The 12,506-nt window shown below is 39.1% G+C and overlaps 1 protein-coding gene across 1 annotated transcript in view; it reads left to right on the top strand.

Moving 5' to 3' along the window:
* Positions 1-12,502, top strand: part of arrdc1b (arrestin domain containing 1b) — a 56,060-nt gene extending 43,558 nt beyond the window's left edge. The window contains exons 3-8 of the mRNA XM_085463215.1: positions 5,204-5,254; positions 8,196-8,350; positions 8,687-8,869; positions 9,184-9,360; positions 10,380-10,818; positions 11,363-12,502. Of these exons, the coding sequence (XP_085319341.1) occupies positions 5,204-5,254; positions 8,196-8,350; positions 8,687-8,869; positions 9,184-9,360; positions 10,380-10,818; positions 11,363-11,427 (1,070 nt within the window). The 3' untranslated portion in view covers positions 11,428-12,502. The remainder of the gene's footprint in view (positions 1-5,203; positions 5,255-8,195; positions 8,351-8,686; positions 8,870-9,183; positions 9,361-10,379; positions 10,819-11,362) is intronic.
* The last annotated feature ends 4 nt before the right edge of the window (positions 12,503-12,506 follow it).

Below are 12,506 nucleotides of genomic sequence, written 5' to 3'. Positions count from 1 at the left end.
GTTTATTTTAATCTTTGTGTACAGCGCTTTGTGACTACCTGTCTATGAAAAGCGCTTAATAAATAAACTTTACCAGAAAATCCTGAAGTAAGTAAGTAAGTAGAGAGCAGAGTTCATGAAGTAGACCCAGACCACTACGAAAACTTTCTCAAAGGCTTTGGGGTCATCAAGATGATTTTGGTAAATGTGGGATGAGGTTTAGAGGTACAGCTGAAGAGGAACAGCTGTAATGAGTCTGTATTATTGTTTAACTTGATTAAAAAAAAAGAATATCTAATTTTATTGCCTTGAACCTCTGAATTTATTATTATTGTATAAACAAGATTTGTCTCTGAGTTCTTTGCATTTCATGCAGTGGTGCTTATGAGTACATGAGGAAAGTCAATACGGTTTGAAGTGTATTATTAGAAAGCGTTTTCACTATAACTACGCACCGACCAAATAAATTCCTTTCAAATTATTAAATATTTTCTAACAGAAGGTTCTTGTTCTTTGAAGTGAAGACTCAGGCCTTCTGGCAAATATGTGATAGTAAAAGTTATTTTGTCATGTCGCCCAAATTCCTGGAGTTTAGTGTTTCACATTTTATTTAATTTATCCAGTGTGTGACCCTGGGCTATCTGTACCAGCGTGGTCCTCCAGTTAAAGAAATTGCTGTGAGATGAAGACCATCAGTTCTCACACTGGCACAGTCAGATATTACTCTGACTCCTTAACAGAGAGCTGCGAGGTTAAAAATGTTTTAATGTAGTGGTCTTGCATGCAAACATTCTTCCGTAGATCATTATTACTTCTTCTATTTACAGCTTTTAGTTGTATAAAGTTTTTTTCTGCTATATTTAAGAGTTTTATTAAATGAAATGAAATTGTTTATTTACTTATTGTTGAAACTGACACCAAAACCCAGGTGCTGATTCAGTGCTAATCCCAATAACTGGGACATGAATCTGTGAGTTTTCGTTTAATGAAGGGCAGGTTTGAGGTTTTTTTTTAGTTTTTTTATCTTCCTCTTAATAACAGAAAGAGACGTTGAAAGCAGGAAGTTCTTTGAAGCAATAGTTAAACTTAAAGCCTTACTGTGAAACGTAAGGCACCAGAAGGAGAAGGTCATAAATAATTCATGACACACCCTCTCTCGGAGTTCCTCTTTATCTCTGCCGTTTTCCCATATCTCGCTCTCTTCCATAAAGGGTCTGGTTCGCCCCCAAGGGTCGAGCAACGGAGGGAGAGTGAGAGAGGAAGGGTGACAGAAGATCATCTCTCTCTCACACACACACACACACACACACACACACACACACACACACACACACACACACACACACACACACTCTACAAAGCAAGCGACCCTCGCTGTGGCTGGTTGATAATGTGGTATGCCACAGATGCTTGGCGGTTAGGGGAGTGAAGACCGCTTACATCAGCAGCTCTTCATGGACACTGACTTTAAAAAGTGAGAGCTTCATATTTAGAACACGTTTAGGACAAAGCCACGTGGAAGTTTTTTAATAGTATTATTTACTAATACTGGCATTTCTGCAAAGACAATATTTCTTCTTCATTAGGTTTATAAATGTGTTACTAAAAAGGCACTGTTTGTGCCAAAAACCCTTCTAGTGTTGTTTTAAACTTTAAAAAACTTTGATTTCTACAGTGAGTAATCCAAGGTAGTAGCAGCAACAGTAGTTCTGTATTTTCAAAAGAGACTGCTTATCCCACTGTCAGTTTATGTCTTTGGTCTGTGCTGCCATTTATGCATCAAGGCTGTTTTGGTGTTTGTGTTGTAGACACATTTGCATTCTTTGTAAAAGCATAAAGTAAAAGGATTTTTGATGTTAAAATGCCAAAAAATACATTCGGAAAAAAATGGTCTAGAAATTATTGACCGGGTTACTCAAAGAAAATCCACAAACCTTTATGTAGGAAGTTTAATACCAGAACTGTTTTCTTTCTGCTGTCTACACCTGCTAACTAAAACATGAGTGCATCTTAGCAATGTCTCTTTTTAGTTATCATGACTTGGTTGCCTAGTTTTAGTGTTACCCAAAACAAAAAACCTGGAAGCTTCATACTGAGATCATCTAGATGGATAATTAAAGCTAAAAAATATATATATTTCCTTATAAAGTATCCTTGTAAGGTCATCTGAAAAATATCAAAATATTTGTGAGCCTCTGGGCTGTGTCGGGGAGAATTGGTGGCTCTTAGGTGACACTAAAAGCAAAATATTATCTTTTTTTTTCTTTTATTGTGTCCTTGACTACACAGACTGTGTGAACCACATGAAATAGTCACAGTTCAGGTCTGTGTAGTCATCCTAGTATCTCGCACAACATGGGGCTTGATCAAAATATCGATGAACAAATATATTTATTTTCATTTATCCAACCTTTATTTAACCAAAAAGAGCAAATAATGAAGTTGATTAAAACAAAAACTGGTATTGAACAAAAATACAGTAAACTAGAATAAACACAGGGTTCAGGATTATCACTGATCTGGGGCCAGTAAAAACCTATATTGAGGCAAGTTGATTGGCCCATTTGGAGCCTCACTTTATAATCTCTTTATGATAATAGGTCCTGCTAGGTTTTAATAGCAGAATGAATGTTTGTTATTATTATTATAAGGTTAAATAATGATAATCATTGATGTTGTTCCTCATTTGTGACTTTTAAAGAGTCTTTTATTCTTTCACTCGTGTGGTCCTGGCCCAGTTTGCATGCAGTGTGTGCACTGCAGTGTTAAGACTGACTGTTTCTATTAGCAGTAAACAGGACTGAGTGATAAGCACACACACGCATACACACACACAGTCTGAGCACTTTCCCTCAGGAAACGTAGACTGAAGGGGAAAATGTTGTGCCCGTCCCTAATGAGGTGGGACATGTTGCTATCTGTAGTAATTTAATTGGGCTGCCAGCTCATCTACAGAATTAATAAGCTGGTTGACTCAAGGTGCTCTCAGTGTGATGGGGACATAAAGGCGATTTTTGTTTCCTTATGATCTAGTTATTAGTTTTAACTGAGCTTGTAAAGTAAACGGTGCATGTGATGATGGCCCATGTGAAAAATAAGTTTGAACTCAATCAGAATTTCTTTCTAGCTGATTTCTTTTATAGAATTTCTTTCTAGCTACAGGCAACAGTTGTGCGATTTGTTAAATTATGGGTAACTTGTCTTCAGGCTAATAAGATGAGATGCACTTTGACATGTTTATTTTACTACACTTTGGTTTTTAGGTTATTCAAAATTGTCAAACTCTGATTTTTTTTTTTTTTTGTGCAAAAGACAAAAAACCCTAGAGGCGTCTCTCTTCTGTGTGTTCTCTTCTGTAAAATTTATTATAGTGACGCCGATCAGGCACAATGTTTTCACCACTGACAGGTAAAGTTAATAGCACTGATTATCTCTTCATTATGTCGCTGGTTAGTGGGTAGGATATATAATGGAGCAAAGGAGATATTCTGTCCTAAAAGCAGGAAAAATGGAAAATTTTAAGGATTTTAGCGAGTTTGACAAAAGGCCAAATTGGAGACGACTGGGTCAGAGCATCCCCTCAACTGCAGCTTTTGTGGGGTGTTCCTGCGGTGCACTGGTGGTATCTATCAAAACTGGTTCAAGGAAGCAGCAGTGGTGAACCAGCAACAGGCTGATGGGCGGCCCAGGCTCAGTGATGCACAGACGAGCTATTGTAGCTCAAATTTGGCTCTGATGACAGGTGTCAGAATACACAGTGCATACAGGCCTGAACTGGCGACTGAAGAAGACTTGGATGAACAGCTTTCTGAGACCTGAGATCAACTTTCCCTCAACTTTCAGGCAACTGTTTGAACAGCTACCAGTGAGACCACAAGATACTGCTGATTGACACAGTGCCTGGTGGTAAATACATTGGAGCGTTGCCTAGACAACTAGACAGAGCGAAGCAACAATTTTCAACTTAATGTGGATTTATGTGTCGTTCTGATTTCTGCTGTAGAAAATCATGCAAATTTATTTAAATCTCATGCCTCATTTGCTTATTTAAACATGAAAAACGTGAGAAAAGTAGAGATGGGAAAAATAATTAATATTGTCTGCCTTTTAATATAAATCTTTCTTTGCGTGGGATTCTGATTATACCAGTAACTAACAGATGAGACTGGATATTCTCTTTCTTTTCCATACTGTCAACAAACCCCATGTCAAGGCCAAAATCAACAAAGAAGTAATCATTCTAATGAGCTTTCCTGTGCAGGCCAGGAGCTTTTATCTGCATTTCCTTTGCGCCACGGAGCTCCATTGTTGTCCAAAAACAAATAAAAAAAGACATCAGTGAATCCCGCTGTTCCACAGTCGATTACATTTTCCTTCATTACAGTAAACATGCGCTGTAGTTCATCTTCAGCCACTCTCACTTGCGCCATCTGGCTGTAAGCACCAGTTTACCAAATGTGTACCTCTCCCAGCAGGTTTCAGGTGAGAGTTGAACTTCACTGAGGGGGGAAAAAAAGTTTATGGTCTTGGACTAGGCTTAAACCATTTCTGGAAAACTGACCCTTTATATGATTGAGTTTGAATAACATTTATTTATTGTATTTATTTAAACCAGAGATAAAAGTTCGTGAGGATAAAGCTCAGGGCTGTGGCTTTTGTTTTAGGAATTTGCTAGCTATAAAAAAAAAAAACACGGAGCATTCTTATCTTAGCTTCAATCCAAACGGTCATACTTGTCACACTGATGCTGGCCTGCAGATGTGATGGGATGGAAGGAAAAGGCTTGGCTTTGATTGCTGCTGCCTCGCCAAGCCTTTAAATGATTGCTGAGAGAACCTCGAACCTTGCCACTTGTGTCACCCAGCAGTTTATCACTTCTTATTATTAACCATTAATAGTCTAAGTCACTAGAAAAGATAATTGTAATCGTCTCAGCTAAAGCCTGTTTTGTCTCAGAAACCTCATCCTGCTGGGAAAGCAGGTGAGCCCAGCCAGCACGCCGTGTCCTTAAATTAAAAGTTAATGAAAGAATATGGACATAAATTATGAGATTTTACAGCACATTCACTTTAATTTGCAGTTTTTTCTGTCTACTAATTTTACTATAATGATTTTAGCATATGTATATTTATTAGTATGTGCCTCTCTCCTCCTTAATGGATCTATTAAAATCTGTGTTTTGAGAAAAGCGTCATTATAAATGTAAACCTTTTTTTTTTTACAGGTGTCCTTGGAGTGGGCGAACACAGTTTCCCGTTCCAGTTTGTTATTCCAGGTGAGTGAAACGTCATTCTTCTGTGTGCCCAGCACCGCCTCACTTCCCGTAACAAGTTTTCTTAGATTTGTTTTATCACCCATCTAGGTCAGTTCAGCGAAGGGTGCATGCTGATGCAGGTGTGATAACCCCTGTCGACAAAGCAGTTAAGGTCCAGTTTGTGTGTAGGCGAATGGAAAAACATTACGTAATCAGTGTTTAAAGATTTAGGAGTGGTACGCCATTTCCTGATACTTTTATTGCTACTAAAAGTTTTTTTTTTTTTTTGCTCATGATAGATAACAAAATTGCAGTGTGTAAATAACCCTAAAGATCAGCTGAACATTCTTGGCACCTGTAAGGCCACACATTGTGCAATCTGTCTGGTATCTTACACCCTCTCTGAGGCACAGGCTGACACACAAAGGGGGGTAGCCGGGGGTTATTTTTAGTTCCCTCTCCTTTTGTGCAGTCACTGTTTAATTGGGCTTCATGCCTCCGTGCTTTGTCCTCCCCTCCTTTCAGCCCACCAGTCTTGAGAACATCAGGGAAGGGCATGTTAAATATCAGGCAGAGAGGTGGCTAACTGAAGGATAAAGAGGCTCCTGCTGCCCCCTGCTGGTACCTCAGAGAGGCTAACAAACCCTAAAATGAACAGTGTGATCCTTAAGAGTTTTTATGGTAAAAAAGAGTCTACCTGAATTGTAACATGTGGTTTAAAAATTGAGCATTTATCATAATATCTTAGCAAGTTTTCTTTGTTATTCTTTTCAAAGTTTCTCTAATAGTCACAAAAGACATCATAATAAAAATGAATCTTCCGCAAAAACAGTGTCACCAATAATCAAAATACATACATGACAGTTGGTGAGGAGGCTTATTTTTGCAAATTTTTGGCACTACACACTCTTAAGGACAAATGGAGTCTCCAGCTTATACAAAATGCTCTGTTTCACACAGTTTTTCTTCTACTCTTGGCTCTGAAAATCATAAAAGAGATGGGATCTTAAAGCTATTCAAACCTGTTTTAGAGGGACATCCAATTAGAAGAAAGTTGGCTTAAAAGGCTGAAAAGCTCAAATGACTTGTTTAACCCTCTCGAGGCAGGCGTTGCCGATTTGCAACAGTTAAAAACCAACAACCTGATTACCCAACATACATATTTTATGAGTTTTTTTTACTCAGAAGTACCACTGCAGGACTTGGTTGTGCATTAGCAACAAAAAGTTTAATTTGAGCCTGAGAGGGTTAAATCAGCTAAGGAGCTGAACGAAGGCTCAGTGTAGGTTAAATAAGGATTATTTTGAACTGTGAGTAACACAGAGTTATAATGGGTCCACTTTAAGGTCAAAAGATGAACGGACATTGCATAAGGAGGGCTTTGACATCGCCAAGTTATTTCTAGGCTCTTATGTTTCCAGTCTATGGATTTTGTCTGCACTCCAAGGAGCAAGACAGGCTCTACAACCCTTAGCCACTTTCAGTAACCACGAGCAGCCCACTCCCCAGGGAAATTCGGCCTGATGTCAGCCAGTGATGGCTCCATTTTAGTTGCCAAGCTGTCTGCAACCAAACAACAACAATCTGCCTCTCCTGCTTAATTCTTATTGACAGCAGCAGCAGCAGCAGCAGATAGTCCCTGGAGCAGCTGGCATTAACATCTGAATGAGGATCAAGGAACACATTAGAACAGAGACTGCGCCAGGGGGCTCTGCCATTATTTTGACACCACATTAAACTCTTTTGCTGTGCGTTCTGCTTGGAAATTTATACACAGATTACTCCATGAACAGGTTTTGAACCTGTTGTTTGGGTGTTTTTTCCTCTTCACTGGATCTGAACATCTCTCCCCTTCTGTCTATCTCACTGCTGTCTCCCCAGAATTGTTATTTTTCCTCTTCTTGAATTTCCTACGCTCCTATGTTTACCCTCACAGTTTCCACTTCTTCACTGTCCTTTTCCTGAGACACATGGCCTGTCCTTTTTTCACTAAGGACACCTGCAGGAATCCATCTGAAAGCTTAGTTTAATGACATCTCCAAGGGAATGCATACAGATTTCAGCTCAGTCTCTGCCTAGGGGAAAATATCTACAAAAAATAAAGTGTAGCCACATTAATATGACATTTTCTAGAATTTCTACATTTAATTTTCCTTTTTGTCCTTCTTTTAAATTTTTTTTTAACTTAAATTTACAATTAAATGTATTGAACTTAAACTTCTTTTTTTCCTTTTTTTCAATTTAAAAGAAAGTTTTTGCTAATCCTTAATAGAAAATGCTAAAAAGAAAAAAAATTATCGAGTCGTTCGTTGAATCCCTCGCACAAATTAGTCATCGAAATATATACATTTGTATGACTTTTTAAAAAATATTTCTTGTACTTTCTATTACTGTTCTAGTACTTTTGCTTTATTGCAATAGTTCTGACTAACAGCATTGTTTTCAGTCTAATTTACTTCTTTGTTTTTCCTAACCAGAGGCAGCCATTTCCTTTGATTTGTGTCAGTCACCCAAAGGTGAAATGCTGACTCCTTAAGTACACTTTGTAAACCAGAAACAAACAAGTTTGTGGAAATGCAAAAGCAAAATGTAGAAAATACAGAAATAGATGTAGAAATAATTTCATACATTTAATGTGATGTTATTTATTGGCTGTTTCTGCCCGCCATAGTTTACAGGCCGCAATATAACAACTCATTGGTTGTATGAGAACTTGAAAATGTTAGACTTTTAATCACATAGTTTACCTGTGATCCACTTAGTCGTCACCTATGGAGACAGTTTTTGCTTTTTGGGGGGGAAATTCTGTCTTACTGAGCTTGTTAGCTTTCTTGTACGGTGAAGGTATGACCCTCTGAATTTGATGTAAGTTACAGCTTTATTGAGAAATTGATGTGGGTTGGATTGAAATTCCCAATGTCACTCATGTTTGTGTTTTCTTTCCCCACAATCTCCTGCTTAGCTGCTGTCCCAACTTCCTTTGAGGGACCCTTTGGGAAAATAGTTTACCGAGTGAAGGTGACTATTGACACGCCACGCTTCTCCAAGGACTACAAAATCCAGAAGCCCTTCTACCTACTCAACATGCTTAACCTCAATGAGGTTCCAGACATTGCTGTAAGTGCTTGATTCACATTTGTTTTCCTTCACTTTGATCTCACCTTTATTCTCTTTGATTCTTGCCCAGTGCATTTAGGACTGGATTGAAAAGAATGCTGTAATGCATTTCTTTATTTAATAAACTTTTATCTTTGTCGAAGCTTATTTGATTTCGTTGCAGAGCAGGAAAGGGTTCTCTCCCTCCTACTCATAATCAAGTCTCTTCTCCTGATGACTGTCAGTTTCCTGTTTATCCTGCAATAAAGAGTCTGCACAGCTTCTGCTAGCCAAACTTTTTAATTACTGCCAACGTACAGACAGACAGACGTTTATTCAACAACTCTGCCTCTTCAGTATCACAGTTCTGCTGTGGCCACCAAGAAGTTCAACTACCTCCTGGTGAAGTCGGGGACTGTGATGCTGAAAGTTTGCAGTGACATGAAGGGTTACATCCCCGGTCAGGTCATCAAGTTATTCACCGAGATCCACAACAAATCTGGCAAGGACACGGGGTGTGTACTGGCCAGTCTCGTACAGGTATGTTATTAAATGTAGACAGTTATATCAGTATTTCTTAACTCATCCTTGGTTCGTGTAAATCATCTTTAAGAAGGACTGAGAACTCTTAGACCTTCTATAATAATAGAATAAACCAGAATTTCCACTCAAGTAACAAATCTTTTCATGTGGACACACATAAAATTCGTTTTACCTCAGATAAAAACAGTTATCTTGATCATTTCTAGAACAGTAAGTTATCCTGCGAGCTTTCACATTAGTGGTGTGTGAAGCGGTTTGAATTTGCCATTACATCTTTTCATGCTTCTAATTGTTTGACTTTGTCACACCAGAGAGTGGCCTACAAGACTAACAAGCCTGTGGTAGACCTACGGACCATTGCAGAGGTGGAGGGAGCGAAAGTGAAGGCAGGAAAACATGCAGAGTGGAAGGAACAGATCATCGTTCCTCCACTCCCTCAGTCACAACTGACAGGCTGCAACCTTATAGACATCATCTATTTCATTCAGGTGTGTGTGTATGTGTGTGTGTGTGTGTGTGTGTGTTATACCAGGTTGATAGCAGTTTTGCAGGTTTAACATATGTTAGTTGAAGCTTTTCAGCTCCAGCTTTTCATTTTTCTACTTCCTTTATGCCGTCCTAATTGTTTCTGAATCAGACCACAGAGTGTTGATGGCAGCCATCTGGTGGGCTGTGAAGGTACTACAAGTTAACTGTAAAAAGTCATTTAAAATAAATAATAATAAATAAATTTGACCCTAAATATTTAAATATCAAATAAAGATTCTAACTTTTCATTTTCTGAGCTATTTTTGGATCTAAGTTTGGATCTAAGTATTAGGAAATAACTAAAGTGGAGCTGCAGGTCTTATAGAGCAGTGAAGCTTTTAATGGACAGTTGACCTTAAGAAGTAAATTATCGTAGGATCCAAATGAATCAAAAAAATTCATGTGATTGTCCAAGGTGAAAGTATGAGTAGGTCACAATAGATTTTTGAAGTGGGAAGAAGTTCAGAAATTCCTCTATGATGATATTTTGCAAATGACCATTGCAGCTAATAGCAGATCATCTGATATTTTTTTTCTTCCCCACTCATCATTTCAGATATTTTTTTACCATTTTCAGTGCTACATTGAAGTATGATTGCAAGTTTGGCAAAACGGTTCGATTTGCCAGGGGAAGCAATTTGCAAAACTTTCCAGGTTGCAGTTTCTTGGTGTTCTTGAGTGCTGCTGCTTTAAGAGGAACTTATTAAAGTAATCTGCTCGTGTCATTTCTAAGCTGTTAAAATGGTGGCTGCATGTATTAAACGTGCTTTTAATTCTTGGTGTCAGACACTTTTCTACACAAACAAAGGGTCTTTGCTAAGGGTACCCAAAAGGGGTGGTAACTTTTAAAGAATAGATTCTACAGACACAGGATCAACTTGGGTGGGGGGAATATAAAAAATAAATTAGCTGTGAGTAATGCACAGTTAACAGGGACTGATCCCGCTGCTCCCTTCACGGATCTCTGTTTGTGTTACAGGTGTCACTAAGATATCCTGAAGCAGCTGTCACTCTGCCTATCTATATCGGAAACATCGCTTTAAACCAGTCTCCGACGAGGTCTACACCCACCAGTCCAGCAGGTGCAGCAGGGGTGATGCCCAGCGCTCCGCCAGCAGAGGAGGATCGAGGCGATGATATATGTGCAGGAGGCTTTACCAGTGAGGAACTTCCCACAAAGAGTCACTCACAGCAGGATCCCTCAGGCCAGGCAGTCACAATGTCTCCCAGCGCCTTCAGCTACGCACCAGGTGCGGCAGCGCCGCCTAGCCACAATCCCCCCGATGCATCTGCTCCGCTCTTCTGTTTGTCCACAGGAGCCACCATACCTTTCTTCACTGAGGGAAATGTTGCTCCAACCCCCACTTCCTGTTCACTCATTCTCCCTCCAGAGTACAGCACTACTGACTACCCTCATGGTTAGTACTTAATAAACCTACCACACCCAGACAATCACCTGCAAGGTGTAATGGCTAATTAGGCATTTATGAGTTGCATCATCATCATGCTTCAAGTTTTAAAAATATTGGCCGATATTGGGTTGTTGTTTTTTAAATCACCAAATATCTGTACATACCAGTCTTATAAAGTCCTGTATCGGCCAGGCTCCATTCACAGCAGTCCACATAATTTGTCAGATAATAACAATAAAAATACTCCAGATTAGGAAGAAACTGTTGTAATGCTGTATAGTTGGGTATTTAAAATGTGCAGCCAGCCTTAATGTGGACATTAAAGGGTCTGCAGTTTCTTGCACTTCCACATTTTCAGCTCCAGAGTTCGACTTCACTACTACTCATGGAAGCCATGATAGCGCCCCCCCCACTCCCCAAAATGACTAAGCAATGTGTTTTGCATTTTCTGGCCTATAATCTCTAGTAGATTAAATCACAGTAAAATTCCGAGATAACCTTAAACTCTTATCTAGTCCCGTTTACTTTTCTTTGCCTCTGTGTGTTCCAGAGCCCCCACCTAGTTATGAGGAAAGCTGCAGTAGTGCCAACTCCAGTTTCAACAGTAGACAGTAGAGAAGAAACAGGTGGATGAAGAATTGTGACCACTCCCACCTACACCTGTTTGCACTCGCCTCGAAACGAATCCAGAGACAAGGTGGATGAAAAGAGGATGGATGCTTCAAACTCCCCAAGGATTGATTCTTTGTCCTGCATTGAGTTTTGTTTTGTTTGTTTTTTTAAAAAGGGGATAATTTCTTATAATGAATATAAGAATTTAAATTTTTCCTCATGTCCCAGCAGATAATGTCAGGTGAACATCACTGTGCCTAAAGAAAAAAAAAGAAAAAAGTATTTCAGATTGTTATACAGCATTTAGAATAATCAGTCGTTGGACACGTCTGTTGTGTTTTTATTTCCAACATGATGTTGCATCTGTGATGCCTTGAAACTAAAAGCTTTCAGTCTGGCCTTTTTGTGGTGGGGCGGGGGGGTCCGGGGGTCCAAACATGCGCTTGTTAGTGTGGTCCGCTGCTCTTTGTACATGTCTCTGCTGTCCTCGTCGTCGTGCAGGCAGAGCTGCCTCCATCATGGATATAAAAAGAGGAATACACAGTCACAGGTGATGCCTGTGATAACAGCTTCTTTTCACATCAAAATCTGTTTTTAAATGCACAGAATGGTTATAAAGATAAGTAGGTCCTTAGGGAAACCACTCGGCTGAGTAACTGATTAAAATAATTCAAGGAGCAAATTCAAATTCAGTTCATTCAGTAGTTTTCCTCTGGTCTGTTGTGCTGTTTGTTTGTTTTTTATCTAAATCATCTTGATGTGAGTTGCCCGATTTCAAATATCCTTATTATGGAGCTACATGGAATGTTTAAAATAATACGTTTCAAAAGGTCATCAGCAATCATGAGCCAGTTTCTCAAACAAAGTCCTAAACCTTTTATTCTACTGTCTATTGCCATCATTCTTCTGTCAACGTTTGCCAACCATATCCCTCTGCAGAAGTAAGCATCCAACGACAAATGACGAGAGGCTCACAATGTAATCATTAAAAGCCTCCACAACAGCTAAGCTGCTTCTTTTCTTTTGCAGATGTAGATAATAGAAAATAAAATTGTTCCTAAACGAAACTGCTCATGACGGGG

Source organism: Copadichromis virginalis, linkage group LG7, assembly GCF_057382275.1.
Source record: "Copadichromis virginalis isolate Kocher_CV1m ecotype Utaka linkage group LG7, C_Virginalis_male_GT1.1, whole genome shotgun sequence".
In the NCBI taxonomy this organism is placed as follows: Eukaryota; Metazoa; Chordata; class Actinopteri; order Cichliformes; family Cichlidae; genus Copadichromis; species Copadichromis virginalis.
The sequence above is the reverse complement of the archived record's forward strand: the minus strand, read 5'-3'. Positions and strand labels throughout refer to the sequence as shown.